The 17909-nt window shown below is 44.0% G+C and overlaps 1 protein-coding gene across 12 annotated transcripts in view; it reads right to left on the bottom strand.

Moving 5' to 3' along the window:
• HDGF (heparin binding growth factor) overlaps positions 1-17909 on the bottom strand; it is a 142552-nt gene that overhangs the window by 66487 nt on the left and 58156 nt on the right. For all 12 annotated transcript variants that reach the window (XM_029581171.1, XM_029581172.1, XM_029581170.1 and 9 more), the window contains exon 2: positions 2807-2883. In XM_029581171.1, the coding sequence (XP_029437031.1) occupies positions 2807-2883 (77 nt within the window). The remainder of the gene's footprint in view (positions 1-2806; positions 2884-17909) is intronic.

A 17909-nucleotide genomic window follows, 5' to 3' on the forward strand; every position in this document is an offset into this window, starting at 1 on the left:
TCCATGCTTGAAGAGGCGGGGAGTCTGTCGGAAGAGTTATGAAATTGAGGTGGTAACCCTGTGCGATAATTGCCAGCACCCACTGGTCTGAGGTAATCCGTATCCAATGCTGCAAAAAGTGGCACAGACGACCCCCTACAGGGATGTGGGGGAGTGGGATATGGCATGTGCTCCGTATCGGGAAGTCAAAGGCCTGCCGCAGGCCCGGGAGGTGGGGCTACAGCAGGTCTTTGTTTCCGAGGTTGGCGTAGCTGAGGTCTGGTGGAGGATCGAGCCGGACGAGGCCTAGTCGACGGAGGGTAATAACGACGTGGCCGAAAGAATGACTTTTTAGAGTCCTTCTTAGGTGGTGGTTTGGAGGATACCTCAGATGGAACAGACAAAAGTTGTTTCAACGTCTCGTGGTGATCCTTCAATTCCGCCACAATCTGTTGAATCTGTTCTCCGAACAGATTGTCCCCCAAGCAGGGTAAATCGGCTAGACGATCCTGGACCTCTGGGCGAAGGTTGGATGATTTTAACCAAGCCCAACGTCTGGCTGAGATGGCAGTAGCTGAGACTTTCGTGGAAGCATCGAAGATATCGTAGGCCGTTCTGATCTCGTGCTTCCCAGCTTCAAATCCTTTGTGAAGGAGGGCTTGAAGCTGTGGCTGGTATTGGTCCGGTAATGTGTCAGCGTAGTCCTGCATCTGTTTAAGGATAGCTCTGTTGTATTGAGTCATATAAAGTTGGTATGAAGCTATGCGAGATATCAACATAGCCCCATGATACACTTTCCTGCCCACACTATCAAGGAATTTGTTGTCCTTGATAGGGGGAGTGGAAGAGTGTGGTTTTAGGCGCTTGGCCTTCTTTTGCGCAGACTCAACTACAACAGAGCGATGATCCAGTTGAGACTTCTGAAATCCTGGTGCTGACTGAACGAGGTATGTTGAGTCAGCTTTTTTATTAACTGGTGACACAGATGAAGGTGATTCCCAGTTTTTCTTTAAAAGATCCAGAAATACCTGGTGAATGGGGATGGAAGCGATGATTTTTGGGGCATCCAGAAATTGGAGCAGCTCCATCATTTGGTGCCTGTCATCGGTCTCAGATTGCAGCTGAAAAGGCACAATTTCTGACATCTCCTTTACAAAATTTATAAAGGAGAGATCTTCAGGAGGAGATCGTTTTCTACTCTCTGTAGGAGATGGTGGGGATGGTAAATCTGTATCTGAAGATGTATCATCACCCCAGGTATCATAAGGATCATGTAGGGCTTGCAGTCCTGAAGGACCTGGTAGAGGATCCAAAGGCATCGATGGAATCGGTGCTGCAAGCGGAACTGTGAACGGCATCGAGGGCTTCGGGGGTACCGATGGAATCGGTGCCGATCTTGGAATCGATGGAGCCGAAGGATAAATCGGTGGAAAGGTATGTGAAGGCACCGATGGAACGACACCGGACGGGGGAATCCGGAACGGTGTTTCTCCTGTCGATGAATGTCCTTCCGGAGATGATGGTGTAGTCGGTGCTACTGGAATCACCGATGGAAGGGCGCGCATGAGTGCCTCCATACGATTTAGTATCGGTGCCAACGCTTCCACTAGAGGCTCGGTGGTCGGTTCCCTCCTCGGTGGCAGAGTCGGTGCTGAGGTCGGTGCCTGAGGCAGTGCCGGAATCGGTGCCGGAGGCGGTGCCGGTGGAGGCTGGAATCTTCGCATCGCATTCTCGATGGCCTCCTGGACCAGCCAGTCCAGTTCTGCCCGGAGACCAGGGGTAACCATACCCGGCTCGACGGGAGAGGGAGGCTGAGGCAGGGCCGGAAGTACCACCGTAACCGGTGGGATCACGGCCCCTGCACCCCGAGAGGGTGAGGGTTTCCTCGGTGCCTGCGAAAGAGACGTGGACGGTGCCAGGCCTGACTGAGGCTTTTTCGTCGGTGGCTCGGCCTGTTCAGAGGTCGATGGTTGTGGATCCTCGACGGGCCGAGACTTGTGCCGTCGATGGCGATGCTTATCCTTCCGATCTCCTCGCCCATCCGGGGAGGGGACAGGAGTCGACGGCCGAGAAGTCATCGGTGGAGGACGGTCACCGGAGGGTTGACGATGGTGGTGCAACTTCGACGGTGCCGGTTCCGATGACGTCGATGCTATCGATGGCATTGGGGTGGGTGCATGGAAGAGGAGCCCCATCTTCTCCATCCTGGCTTTACGACCCTTAGGTGTCATTAGGGCACATTTAGTGCAAGTCAGGACATCATGCTCACTTCCCAAACATAGAACACAGACCCGATGGGGATCTGTGATTGACATAGTCCGGGTGCAATCCGGACAACGACGGAACCCCGTCGCCATGGCCTAGGGCCAAATTTAGCCGCGGGATTGGTAAGTGCCAACAGGCCTCTAGGGCCAAAATCGACGGCAGTCGATGAAAATCGGCAAAAAACTTACCGGCTTTCGCGGAGGTGACAAAAATTTGTCGAAGGGAGACCCCTGAGGGGCAAATTTTCTTCGGAAAGAAAAAAACCGAATTCCTGTCAGGAACGTGGTAAGAGAGCTCCTTTCACCGCGTGGCAACTGCTGCGCGGAAAAAAGAAGACTGAAGGGAGACCCCTGCTGGCTGCAGGGTCAGTGCCTTGCTGGGCATGCCCAGTAGGGGCCCGTCAAAGTTCTGTTTAAACTTTGACAGAAGTTTTCCGTGGTGGGCTCCATCCTCGATGTCACCCATTTGTGAGGACAACCATCCTGCTTGTCCTGTGAGAAACACCTATATACACATATTAAAACTGCAGTTCACAAACAAGCTTTAAAAATATTCTACTTACGTTTCATGGGTGCCAAAGAAGAAGACTTGGTATTTATTTGGGGTCGATTTCACTGCAGTTTCTGGAATCTCATCAATCTGTCAAATTTAAACAGTCAGTTAGAATAAGAATACCCAAGCAATACTTTTTACAAACTGAATCATAAATCTGGCAGGGCCAGGGTTGAATCTCATGTACTTCCAGACATTTGAGGTAGTCACTGAAAACCCTGTGAGTGGCATACAATCCAAGAACAGGCTGTCGCCACCTTAAGGTGTGCAAGAGGTTTGGTGTCACTGAGCTAGCATATGTTTGAATACATTTGATATATACCACATGACCAGATATTGGCACCTCCCCATCTACTGGTCCACCACACACACAGTTTTCATTGTTAAGATCCTTCCCCATGCAATGGATAAAGAAAATCAGCTGATGCTATCCTTTAAGAGAGGATACAAAGTATAGCGAAGGGAGCAGTATATAGTAATCAAGTTAAACAGGTCATGATTTACTTAGTCATTAAAACATGTTATTTCATTTCTATAACCACCACAGACTAGGTGTGCACTATGAGCAAAAAGCCTGAAGGCCAAGTGACAATCAAAGGAGTAAAGTGGATCACATTCACTGCTTCAGAATGGGTTTGACTATGTAGCTTAAATTGCCCTTATATCATATCAATGACAAAATCTCTTTGGAAAATAAATGCCCTTAATCTCTTCTACTCTACTGCCTTTCATCCTTAATTTTAATTCAGCTGGGATCCCCTTAACAACCCCAGATGCTGGCAAGCTGAAATATTTTGCATGTCTGTTTTCCACTTGCTTTAACAAAAACACTGTTCACTACCCTGATTCACAGTATGGGGAGTGCTGGCATTGAACTCCTGCAGTGCCTATAGCTAAAGCAGTGGCAATTCCAATAAATCAAAAATGAGGGAAAAAAAGATTGAAGCTACTCTTCTCACTAACAAAAGGCTTTTCCTCTTATTGATCTCCTTCTTGTGACTGAACTATGCAAACCCTTTTCCTGATTAATCTTCTAGGTCTCCTGTGCAGCAATTACAAATCGCTTTGCTAGCCAACCATAAGCTCTTGCTTGCTCATTCAGACATATTTAACTCAGCAGCATAGGCTTAACCCAGAAGTTTGACTCCTGATTTTTAGGAGCCATCAAAGCTTTACTAGACTAAATCAGATCAGAAACTTTAGAACAGAAATGCATCTATTCAATAAAATGCATTATAATTCACACACAATTAGACCAAACCTTAAAACAGCAGTAACCCCACCCCACTCCCAGATAATTCAGTTAGGAATTAAAATTGAAACAAAAATTAAGACTTCTCCCCTTTGTCTTCTTTTTGTTTCATATCTGAAGAGTTTTCAAAGCTTTTGGAGGAGCTCCCACATTGTCCGTTCCCCATAAGTATAAATCTTACCAAAGCAAGGAACTGCTGTGCAGCTGCTCAGAACCTTATGCCAGCACTGATAAGAAAGAGCCAATACAGGAGTTGGTATTTTGAACAGTTTTACTAGTGCTCACGGCTTAAAAAGATTTCCCTCTTTGGTAAATCAGACCATACAGCTGGGGAAAAAGTTGTGGCAAATTCTTACAATTTTAGAATGAACCTTAACCCAATTATAGTTTCCTTGTTACACTACAGATGTCAATGAAACTGGAATTGAACTGAGGGCGAGGCAAAGGCCAATGCATGTTTTCTCCTCCTACTCACTACCCCCGTTTCAAGCTTACACAATCATTTCTAGAGGGCAGAGGGATAGTTGGAAATCAAATGGTCAGTTCTATGGAAACAACCAAGTTTAGTGGGGGCAGAAACATTTGGTGACATGGAGATCAGCTCTTCAAGACTATGTGCTGGCAGCTCCGCAGAGTAGAGTAGAGTAGAGACTCTTCTTTTTCCAATGCATGACATTTACTCAATTCCAGGGATTTGACCTGGCCTGATTTTTTTTTTTTTTTTTAGGAAATCCTGTTCAACTCATTTCCCAGTGAGGCAGATGAGGCTGCACTTGGCAGGAGGACCAACTGTGGCTTCTAAGGGACTTACGTAGTTCCTCCATTTTGCCAGCCCCCAATTTCTGAGTATGCGGTGACATTCTTCCACAGTTATGTAACAAACAGCCTAGTCGTATTCTAGTCCAAGGCAGCAGTAGCAGAATTTGTGCCCATTGGTAATGGCCATTCTCCTGCCACAAACAGTCCTTGAATCCACTAACTGTGGATTTCTTCTTTCTGGACATTGAGGGGAAAAAAAGTGTTTTCTTCCTTTATTAGCACTGAAATGTGCTGTCTGAGGAAGCCTTTAAAGACAAAAATATTGAGTTTTTACAGAAAAAAAAAAGCAGAGCAAGAGGTACATATCTGTGCTGGTGCTCGGATGAAAAAAGACTGAGGGGGCTCAAAAGGCAATGCCCGACCAGGAATTCCCACACATGCTCAGTCTACTAGCTGAGAGAGGGGTCCATTTGGTGCCACCGGATGACATTATCCACATGTCATGGCTAATAATTCAGCTTGTTTATAGAGAGGAAAAAAAAAAAAAGACAGAGTCACCTGTCCTTCATAAATGGGGTAAAAACAGTAAAAGTTCAAACTGTCATTCAATTACACAGCAGAAAGGGTTCTGCAAACTACTAAAAATGAGAGAGGGGCAATGTCACTTTATACCCATCAAATGTTAAAGGCATTTTGTAAAGTCTCCAGAAGTTGGGTTTTTTTCCCACAACTATACTAAGCGTATCAGCAGAGTTAAAGTTTGGTTTTCTCATATTCAAGTATTTATTTCAAATTGCTTTTCCTTGCTTACTTTGATGTAATACAGGCCTCATGATACAGCCTGCGCGATTTCAAGTCTCACTTTGCATCACACTTTACTAGAACTATGCCCAAACGGAGGGCTCCAATCACATACCACTGTAAGACGACGTACATATACAAGCAAGGCCAGATTACGTCTGTATTTGCTCATCTTTTACATAAAAATACAATATTAGTAATCCTTTTCACATACATTCCCAAACAAATTCTGTCATTTTTACCATAAAAAGTGGATCAAAGAAAATGGGACAGAAAGCACTAAATACTGCTGCATACCTTATAAATGCAGCAACTCTCTGATCCCCTGGACTATGACCAGGCCACAACACTGGCAGATGCACTAACCTCCAATCGACAGCACATGTGGGAGGAAATCAGAAGTAATGCCAGGATTCAAAAAGAACGAACTCCCTTCCGGAACAGCCTGCACTGCCTTTGGCTGCCTATATCATCTGTTTCATACCCCAACCTGCAAGGGTTATCAGTAACTGAAAAGGTTGCACTTTTAAAAGTGCATGCCATCTCGTTTACTGGTCCACAGGGCTGGATAAATACTGAGTCACAACAGCAATGTGTGTGTGTGGAGGGGGCAAGGCAGGACTGGAAGAACAAGGCACAATTCTAGTACATGGTTTAAAGAGGGTGCATGATAAGCATGTACTGGAATACGTTAAAAAATTAATCTGCTCACTTTAGATGTATGTTTATGTGCAAATATGAATGAAAGTATAAAAAAGGGTTTCTGTTTAGAACAAACTGCAGTTTCTGGTAAGGGCATTAAGGGGAAAACAGTAAGACGAATAGCTAAGCAGAAAATTCTCAGAATTCACAGGGTACTTTACAATACCACAGAAAAACAGATGGATTTAAATGTTAATAAATCATTAGTTCAGAAACATTTAAACAATTCCCATTTACTTCTTGATCCATAAATTGCATATCTGTTTAACCTTTATTCCACCTTGGAGAGAATGAAAGAAGGTGGCTATAGTTTCAGCACTGTAAGACTGATAGCCACTAGGGAAGCAGAAGACTGCCATGTAATTTGTAACAAGCAATAATGCAAATAACTAGTTTAGAGCAAGGAAGTCATTCTGAGAAAGCCAACAAAAAAAACCCCAACACAAAAGAAAACACACAGAAAAAGTACTAGCAGACTCATGCCAGTTGTAGATATCAGATTAGACAAAAACAACCACCCATAGGCCACCACATACCATGCCAAATGATTCGGCTTCCACTTCCTCTGGAGATATAACATGAACCAGTAAGCATGGTGAGGGCAGCAGTTAAATATTCCTTGGGCTATGTCACTTTGAAGGATCACACTAGTTTACTTTGTTTGATGGATTAAGAGGATATATATTCAAATTAATCAAATAAAACAAAACTTCGCTACCATGGATGAAAAAGACAAGCAAAAAGAAAGAATAAAACTGATTCCGTTTTAGTACAGTTTTAAATAACATATGGGCTGCATTAAAGCAACTTTTTTTTTTTTTTAGGGGGACAGTTACTTTGCATTATTTGGCTACTTTTGATTATTTTCTTTTGTACAGCACTGTGGACTTTTATGGCACTTTAGAAGGAAAACTTCTCAGGCTCTGAACCCAATCCCCGAGGTCCATGCTTTGTGGTATTAGCCAAGGATGTATCAGAATGAAGACTACCTGAGCTCTGACAAGATTGATAATGCAGTGACTCCTCCCCCATTCTCTTAGATTAGATGGATAATGGTGGGAGGTACTGTCATATCTTACACATGGTAATGTTTCCTTGGAAATAAAATACAGAACTGAAACATGGGGAAATACATCTGTTTGAGCGACAAAATGAAGTAAAAAAATATCCCTAGAATTGCAATTTTACACTATGACTGATCATCATCACGTCCCGTTATGTCTGGGTTAGTACAGCAATCTCTTGTGGGCAGAACAAATATCCCAATCACATTTGATGACTGGACCAAGCAGCTCTTAAAAAGTAAAAAGTTCATGTGCCACACCTGTTTTTTTTGAACCTGAAGTCACGGCTCGGTACAGAATTGCAGCGTACTAGTGACCGGGTCATGGTTCCATTCCCAAAAGCTATTCTGAAGCAGTTGGGAGAAGTGTGTATGTTGCAGTATTCTGCTTCTGACCTCAGGACCTTGGTGTGGTACCCTAAACTCCTGTCCTGTTCTTGCAGTGACTATTGAGAAAAGTATAGGAATACTGTTACTACATGGTTCAGAACTAGAGAGACCTGTGGAGTCAAATCTGCAGTATAAGCAGGACAATAGAGTGGGAAAGGAGGTTTGCAGGAGGTAGGGCGAAGGAGGGGGAGCACTGCGAACAAGACAGAGGGATAAAGAGACACAGCATTTTCATTTTTGGTCCAGATCAGGAGATCCGAACATGCAGGCACACCCATCACTTAAAAAAAAAAAGAAGCATGTTTCACTTGTTTTAATTTTGTTAAAGGTTTACAAATAACATCAATTTCTAATTTTAAATTACTTAAAGCAAAACTGTTAAAGCTAGCAATTTTTGCCCAATATCTATTTTATGAAGACCCAAGTTAGACAATATTGTTTGGGACATGGAGATTAAATATTTTTCTGTCACTAGGTACTGAAATAAACATCATTAAAAAGACACTAATATAGGTCTGGAATTATTCTTGCACAGTCCAATAAAAAGGTAAACAAAACTTGCAAACAAAAAAAATCCTGTTTTCTCCACCACCAAATCTGTTACTAAAATGCATTATATGCTACATTTATAATTCTGTCATGAATATTTCTTGTAAAAGCAAAACTGAGCCAGTTTATTCTTCTGGCCCTTTGATATTTTTATGGAGATTGAAAAAACAGAATTGCTTTGCCATCTGAAAATGGCAGAGATCTCTTGAGCTTTCAGCTCTAGTCCTCAGTCCCACAGACAGATTACAATCAACTGTTCCACTCTACTAGAAATCAAGCCAGAATCTCAAAAGAAAGGAAGACATTTTTCTGGGCCATTTGCATAAGAGAAAAGAATAAAATATATATTACTATAGTAGATTTGAAGGCACACACACAGGGTGCCCACCAAGTGAAACACAAAAATGCCATATCCAACAGGGATGTGCTTTGTTATGAAAGCATCGATTACACAAGAATAAACCATGCATTTTCTTCTCTTAGCCCTCCTGAACATATGCAACGTCCTGAGGCAGGAAGCCAGAGGAGCAGTGCACTTTTCCTAACACATACACACAGTGGATGTTTATTTCAGGTCGCTGCTGGAAAAGCTAGTCAAGGTTATGCATGAATCAGGTTGATAATTTGGTTAATAAAATGAAGTGAGCTAGATAGCTCTCTGCTCTGGTTATTAAAAAGAAGAAAAAATTCCCTGCAGACTAACATGAAACTAGGAATTAAAGTAGACCACACCCACATTGTTCCTCCCTTCCCTCTAGCCTGTATGATTACAAAAAAAAAAAAAAAAATTCCCGCCTTGCTAGCTGGGCTCATGTCAGAACCGTTGGTAGAGATTCCTGTGCATATGGAGTCAGCTCAAATATAACTGTTCACTCGCCCATCGTTGGCTGCTTCTGATACATATAGCCCTTTTCCTATAAGACACTGTCCCTCTATTTGCCACCAGGCAGGAGGGCTGGGTTTGTCTTCCTGGCTCAAGCAGCACGCCCAGTACTGGGGTGGGAGCATGTACATTGTCATCTGATATGAGAGCTTGTTAAGTAGCCCAACTGGGGGCTTGAGCTGCCACCATCTCCTTTGTCACCTATACAATGAAACCCTTACAGTGTATAGTACCAGCATTTGTTGTCATAACAGGTAACCGGTGTGACTGTTTAACACTATCACCTCATGCAGGTTTGGCAGTAAAAATTCAAGATGATGTTTTAAGGAGTCACACACACACACATTAGCAGCAATGCCTATTATATAAGATATGGTGCACATCATTTTATACACCAGAGGTGGCCAACTCTGGTCCTCAAAAGCCACAAACAGGTCTGGTTTTCAAGATATCCACAATGAATATGCATGAGAGATTTGCATACAATGGAGATAATATGTATAAGAGACTGGCATGCATTAATTGTGGTTAACGGAGTTGCTTACCTGTTACACGTGTTCTCCGAGGACAGCAGGATGTTAGTCCTCACACATTGGTGACAGATGGAGCCCGATGCAGAAAGCTTATGTCAGTTTCTAGAACTGTGACTAGGCATACTGATCATGCCCAGCATGCCCTATACCATGTGTCCACATGGAGTCCCTCTTCAGTCTCGTAACACAGGCATGGCAACCAGACCTGTCTCAGCCAACGAGGGACTATGAGCATAGTCCCTCGGTTCTCGCAAAGCTTCAAGAGCGTTTTCACCACTAAGGGAATCGAAGGATACACATGCAGAAGACCCCTGGTCCCAATAACAGGCAAGGATGTCCAAGGCTGATTTGCCATCTGACCTGGACAGGGAGCAGAATAGAGGCACTTTCTGGTTGCAGGGGAAAGCAAACACATCTACGTCTGGGCTCCCCCAGAGGGAGAAAAATCTGATTCACTATCCCCTGGTCCAGGGACCACTTGTGGGGTCTGAAAGATTGGCTTAGAATGTCTGCCAGCACATGCTCTGTTCCAGCCAGGTACATGGCCCTGAGCACCAACTTGTGGGCCAGGACCAGATCTGGATCGGTAACTGACACAGGAGGTACAGTCCTGTGCCTCCCTGCTTGTTGACATAGTATATGGCTACTTGGTTGTCTGTCTGTAACAGGACAATTTTGTTGGACAGCCAATCTCTAAAAGCCCATAGCGAGTACCTGTTTACCCAAAGCTCCAGGAAGTTGATATGACAAGAATGTTCCTGAGCAGACTATAGCCCCTGGATGCCAAGCCCATCTACATGAGCTCCCCACCCCAAGGTAGATGCATCCATGGTTAGAACAATTTGAGTAGGGAGACTCTGAAAGGAAACCCCTGTTCCATCTTGGAGAGCACCTACCACCAGGTCAAAGAGTCCCAAAGAGATGGGGGTGACTTGGATGCATTCCTGGAAGCTCCGATTGGCCTGGTGCCACTGTGTCCTCAGGATTTGTTGGGCTCTGTGGATGTGTAAACATGCCAAGGGAATGACATGGACTTTGCAGCCATGTGACCCAACAGCCTCACCATGTGCCAGGCCGATACCTCCTGGCTCTGTTATACTTGTGCTGCAATGATTGCCAGAGCAATGGCCCTCTGGCGCGGCAGAAAGGCCTTGGCTTGAGCCATGTCTAGCAGGGCTCCAATGAAGTCCAAGTTGAGGTGATGGACTGAGATGGGACTTTGGGTAGTTGAGAACGAACGCTAGGGATTCCAACACCCAGCTAGTCAAGCGCATGGACTGGATAGCCCCTACCTGAGATGTGCTCGTGACCAGCCAATCACGCAGATAAGGGAAAATATGTACTCCCAGTCTGTGTAGGTGTGCTGCCGCCACCACGGCCAGGCATTCTATGAAGACTCATGGGGCGGACGTGAGCCCAAACCGCAACACCTGGTGGCTGTTTTCCCACCACAAATCAGAGATACTTCCTGTGACTGAGGACGATCTCGATATGGGTGTATGCGTCCTTTAGGTAGAGGGAGCATAGCCAGTCCCCTTTTTGAAAAAGGGGGAAAAGGTGCCCAGGGAAACTATCTTGAACTTTTCTTTTCTTAGAAAAGTTTTCAAGGCCCTTAGTTCTAGATGGGATGGAGTCCACCTGTTCTTTGGAATGAGGACGTTCCTGGTGTAGAATCCTCACGCTCTTTGCCTTGATGGTATAGGCTCGACCGCCCTGGCCATTAAGAGGGAGAACAGCTCCGTTTGTAGCACCTCCTGATGCGCTACAGCCCCCAAGACAGGCATGGAGGGCAATTTGGCAGGGCACCCAATAGATTTATATTGATAATCTGACGGATGATGGACAACACTGTAGTCCGAGGTTACACCGCCACCAGTTCGCAAAGAATTGCAGCCTGCCCCCGACCGGAGGGTCCATCATCCCCGGGTACAGGCAACTGGCTTATGCTCCCTACAGCCAAATCAAAATCCCGTCCTCGGAGTTGTCTAAGGAGCCGGCTGCGGCTTGGGAGCTCTCTGCTGCCTAGTACGGCCATGGAAGCTCTAATGGCGTGTACAGGATTGAGGAGGCAGAAGACAGTACTTCCTCTAGAAAAAAGAAAATTCTTGGGCCCCTGCCTCGATGACCTCCTGGATAAGGAGGATGGGTCCAGAGTGCTGGTGGAGAGCTGTTTGAGTGTTTCATGATAGTCCCAGAGTTGGGCCACAGCATCCTTCACTCTATCTTCGAAGAGATTCTCTGAAGTGCACATCACGTCAGTGAGTCAGTCTTGAACCTCTGGATTGAGATACAAGGCCTGCAGCCATGCCAGCCTGCATGCAGATTCCCACTGCAGAGACCCTTGATACAGTTTCAAGACCATCACAGATCTCACAGACTGAGTTTTCCAGACTCCAAACCCTTGTGCACCAGCGACATGAGGGTATCTGTTGAGGCACCTGCTTCCAGATGTCCCACAAAGTATTGGCCCATGTACAGCTAGTAGGCAGCAATGCGGGCAATAAGCATGGCGCCTTGGAACACCTTCCTCCCAAGAGCATTCAACACTCTGTGGTCCTTCCCCAGGGCACAGAGGAGTGGGTCCAAGAGTGCTTGGCCCTTTTGAGGATGGATTCAACCACCAATTGGTGGGGCAGCTGATGCCTATCAAATCCAGCAGCCTGCTGGACAAGGTAAACCCTGTCCACCTTCCTATTCATGGGAGGCATTTCCCACATCCTCAACAGCAACTCCGTAAGGATCTCGTGTATCAGGACTACCATGATCTCTTTAGGAGGCTCCACGGAACCTCAAGCATTTTGTGTGGGACGTCTTCAAGTCAAAAGCTGGAAGGGGATGGCCTCCATCACCCTGACAAACCCTTGATCAAGTCCTTAGTTGGGGACTTCCTTCGTTCCTCTGGAGAGAAAAGTCCGACAGGAGACCATCCGAAACCTTGGAGGATTCCATCTTATTCCCTCAGGGGTCGTAGGGACCCTCATCCTCACCATATACCACAGTGGATGGGGCTCTCTATGCTTGGCTGACATCCACAGGCACCAATTGAACCGGATGGGGGACTGACTACCAGCCTCTGTCCCTTCACCGGCCTCAGCAGAGCTTCCTCCTTAGTGTTAGTAGAAGTTTCAGCCGGTGTAAGTCTCAGCTGGGTGTATTCTGTTTTTATTAATTTCCTTATATGCTTTTTCATGATGAAGTTCTCATCGATTTGTATTCCTAGGTCTCATACTTGATCTGAAAGAGTAATAATAATTCCTAGGGTCTAGTATTGGTGGTTTGATTATCATTGAATCTCTCTGTAACCACACAATTTCATTTTTTTGGAGTTTAAAGTTTCAGTTGAGAAAGTTTTTGTTGTATTTCTTTCATGTATGTTAACAGGGACGACAGTTTTTTTGAATGTTTTGTCGAAAGGGATGTAGAATTGAATGTCAGCTGCATATAGGAAGAAGTTGATTCCTAGATTTGCCAGTAGTGTGCATACAGGCAGAAAATATATGTTGAATAGAGTGGCCGAGACAGCTAATCCGGGGGGGGGGGGGGGGGGGGGGAGAACACCTGTATCAATTGGGAAGGTGTCAGATATTTGTCTGTCAAGTTTGACTTTAAAATGTCCTATCTTTAGGAAGGAGAACCATTTGTTGACATTTCTGTCTATTCCAATTTCTCTCAGTTGGTGGCAGTTTTTTCTGAATCCGAATTGTTTCAGGTATATTATTGTCTTCAAGGTGATTCTCTAATTGTGTTAACACTGCTTTTTCTAGGACTTTAGCAATGAAAGGCAGATTGGATATCTGTCAGTAATTGTCCCAATTACCTATTCTGCTAGTTTTAATTTTTAGAACTGGTTTAATTACAGCTTGTTTTACCCTATCAGGGACCAATCCTTCTGCTAGCGAGCAGTTTATTGTGGTTGTGAATATCGGCGTTATTACGTTGTTTACTGTTTTCAGGGCACTTACAGTGATAGGCAGGTGGCAGGCTTCATTTTAGTGATTTGGTTTATTTCAAATTACAATACTACATCAAATGAGTTTCATTTCACTGGACTGGATTTTTCTTCAGTCCTTGTTGAGTTGGTAGAGAATTGTGTTTTTAGATTGATTTTATTTACCAGTGATTTGGCATATTCATTCATTGTATGAGTTCTTTGAAAACTCGTAGTTAGAGACGGAGGAAGATGGGTCCTTGATTAGGTGTTTAACTGTTTCAAAAAGTAATTTGGAATTAAATATTACAGGATTTGTTTTGTGCAGTATTCTTTTTTTGTTTGATTTGTTCACAGGGATTTGTATTTTTCTAGAGAAACTGCAGATTGGCATTTCCGCCATTGCTTTTCAGATTTTCTCAGGGTCTGTTTAGAATGTCTTAGCTCTTCGATGTACCAAGGTTTTTTTTGTGCAGTTGTGTTGCATTCATTTTGGAACTTTTTTTCTGGATTGGGCATGGGGTGTCTGTATGTCACTGATGATTTTATCCCAGGAGTCAAAAGATGAGGAGGCATTGTGATCAAATTCATTTATTTTCTTTTTAATTGTTTCAAGTATTGCTGGTTCTCTCTTTTTTCTGTAAGCGAAGAACTGATTGTTATGCGTGTTTGTTGTGCAGTGAGGAGAGTTACGTCTGCTTTAACTGGTGATCAGACCAAGGTAATATCTTGTGGGAAAAATTGATTATGCAGTTATTGTGATTGGCGAAAATTAAGTCAAGAATGTGTCCTGCTTTATGAGTGGGTTTGGTTATAACTTGAGACCAGCCCATGGCTTCCATCGTATCTAGAAAGATTTCAAATGCTGTGGATTTAGGTATGCTGACTACATGTAGATTAAAGTCTCCTACAATTAGAGTTGATGCGGGAGCTGAACACGCTTTAGTGAAGATTTCGATTAGGGGTGAGTAGTCTTTTTGGAGTGCTCCAGGTGGGCAGTAGATCAAACCAATATTAAGAAATGGCGATTTTAGTATAGCAACTCAAAGGGAGGGTTTATCTCAACTTTTGTAGGGTTTGAGGTTTTTTTGTTACAGATTAGACACCCCCCCCACCCCCACCTTTTCATTTTTTTCTGGGGAAGCAAAATATATAGTTTGGGTGATCGATTTGGTTTAGAAGGACATTATTACTATCTTTCAGCCATGTTTCAGTGATACAGAGGATAGAGGGATTTAGTTCTTCTAGTAGATCATTTATTAGTGGGATTTTTTTTTTTTTTTTTTTTTTTTAAGTGATTGCACATTTAGTAATAGGAGAGTAAACATTAGGCAGGGAGAAGTTTCAGAGGAGTAGTTATTTAACTTGGGATAGATCAGGATTTCGCTCTCTCATTGCTTGTGTTTTGAGTTCTCTGGCACTTTCTATGTTTTCCGCGTCCTGTGATGATTTAAATGAATTGGACAGGCTCCATTTTTAGATTTGTATGGTTGAGGCCGAGGTTAAGATTTATTTAATTCAGGTGCAAGCCAGCCAGGTACTGTAGTCAGCTATGAGATAGTGAAGTAACCACTTTGGGCTAGCACTTCAGGTGCGAACAAAGGGGCAAGCTCCTTTGTGTTCCTTCGTGCAAATGCCTCCTGGCTCAAGCACCTTTGGCGAAGCCGGGGTGACCTTGCCAGGATGGTGGGTGGGCAGGAGGTGGGCTTACCCAACTGGCACCAGCGTTGTATTTTTTTTAACTTCCTGCTGCCTGGGGGTAAAGTGCCTGCAGTGCTGCTTCCTGCTCCCCCCCCCCCCCCTGGCGACAGCGCTCGGGTGTCATGACCAGCAGGTCCACTCTCCCGTTGTGGCATCATGCGATACACCCAAGCAGAGGATGGAAACCTCATGAGGATCTGTGATCAACATGGACTTCGGGCTCTTGGCGGAAGCCAGACGTGGGCATGATGGAGTGAAACAAAACGGGGAAAAAAAACAGAACGGTGGCCGTGGGCATCGATGGAGAACAGGCACTGCCCACCACGGGGGAAACTTACTCAAATGCCAAAAACCCTGACTGGAGACACTACGGAGAGGTACTGAAAGGGACCAGGCAACGAACTTTTGAAGGGAGACAGGGAAAAACCGCAAAAACCAAGTTTTCCACGAGGCCAAAGTTTTAGAGCTCAATCCAACCACAATGCTGACAGCTCCGCGGGGGGGAAAAAACAAAAACAAAACAAAAAAAAGAGACTGAAGAGGGACCCCACATGGTATAGGGCATGCTCAGTGTGCCTAGGCAAAGTTTCTAGAAACATTGACATAAGTTTTCTGCATCAGGCTCCATATGTCACCCATGTGTGAGGACTACCATCCTGCTTGTCCTCTGAGAATTCTGATAACCAGACTTGTTTGTAGATCTTGAGGATAGGAGTTGACCACTCCCACTACACATACTCCTAAAACATGAAAAAGCATGTTACCCCCAAGAACAGAATAACCAGTCACAAATGTACATCCAAAGCTTTCCTGGGCATGCACAAGAATTCTTGCACAGCTACCACCTTACAGACCCCTCTTAAGCATATGAACAGCTCCAAAAGGTGAGGAGGAATGATGTACATGGACTGATTATCCTTCTGCCCTTGGAACACACATTACAGGTAAGCAACTTTTCTTTCTCCTAGAGCAAGCAGGATGATCAATCACACATATGGGAATCCCTAGCTAAAGACAGTCTTCAACACAAATGGAGAGGGAAAAGAAACACTAGACTGCTCATGGGTGAGAGAACCTGTTTAATGGGTAAAATCCCTTGCTTTTATGTAGAAAGAAAACAGAGAAATTGAAATAAAATGGGTCTGGTTGGGTGGAGTTGAAATCTACCTCTCAAACAGACCTTAGAGGACAGACTGGCCAAACCTACTGTCTCATCAACAGCCTGTGTACAAACAGTATTGGGATGTACATGTGTACTAAAGTCCACCTCCCATCTTTACAAGTCTCAGAAGAAAACCTCAGATGGGTCATCAACATTATGAACTTCAAAAAGCCCTTTTAGCAAACTGACATAACAGAAGATGGAATCTGCTAATTAGAAATCTGTTTGGTTACTGCAATCCCAGATTCATCTGGGTCAAAAGAAAGGTGAATGGACCTTCTGTGGGCTTTGGTCCACTCCATGTAGAAGGTGACAGTTCTTTTGCGATCAAACTGTGCAGGGCTTGTTCAGCTCCATAAACACATGGCCTGGAAAAAATATTAGAAGGACAACTGACTAAGGAAAATCCAACACCTGCTTAGGAAAGAACACAAAGGCACAGCACCACCCTAGTATGATGAAACTTAGTAATAAGGCGGCCAAGTTACTAGGGCTATGTAAAAGTATTGTGATGAATGCCAAGAGTTTTAATATTGTGTGTGGTAAACTATTATGTGCTGTATGAGCTACTGGGGATCTGAAGGGTGGAGGAGGGCTACCATGGTGATTTCAATTTTTTTTTTTTTTACTACTTGTTGTAAAGCGCTCTAAGCATCTTGTATGAATGAAGCAGTATATAAATGTAAATAAATTACAGAAATACAAATTATATTAAAAACCTGTAGTGCCAGCCAAATGTAGGTGACATCCAACAGAGCCAACATGAAGCACCTCCCAAAGCCACCTAGAAAACCTGCTCTGGGTGTGTGTGGGAATTCAGGCATAACCAGCACCTCACAGTACTGGTGATAGCGATTCCCTATTAGAAATCTGAGATCTGTGACAGCGATGTCTCTCTATAATGAGCTTAATTATAAGAGGCAGAAAGGCCACTTCTCTTCTTGCAGACTCAGGAGAATCATTTTATTATAAATTATATTTTTGAGTTGGATTCTTTGGGTTATAGGTTGGTTTTGCAGCTGTTTCTATGTATATATGCAATTCTTTTGTAACTCATCTTGGTACCTTTAGATTGAAAGGAGAGTAAACAAAGTGATAAATTAAATATGTGGGCACAGGCATACTTAACTTCCACTGTAAGCTCCATGCAACAGGGATTCTCTCTCTTGTGTGTATCTGTATAGAGCTATGTAGGTCTAATAGCAGGAGTAGTAATAGATTGGTTCAAGGTCTTAGGACTAAATCATCTAGCTTTTATTTAAAAAATATTTAAAATCTGCACTAAAATTCTAGGTGGTGTACAGCAATAAAACAAAACCAACTACACTGATAAAAAGAACAGCCATCTGTATAGTTGTATCTTTAATTACCAGTGTCCATCTATTAACCT

The sequence above is a fragment of the Rhinatrema bivittatum genome, chromosome 16 (assembly GCF_901001135.1).
Source record: "Rhinatrema bivittatum chromosome 16, aRhiBiv1.1, whole genome shotgun sequence".
Lineage (NCBI taxonomy): Eukaryota > Metazoa > Chordata > Amphibia > Gymnophiona > Rhinatrematidae > Rhinatrema > Rhinatrema bivittatum.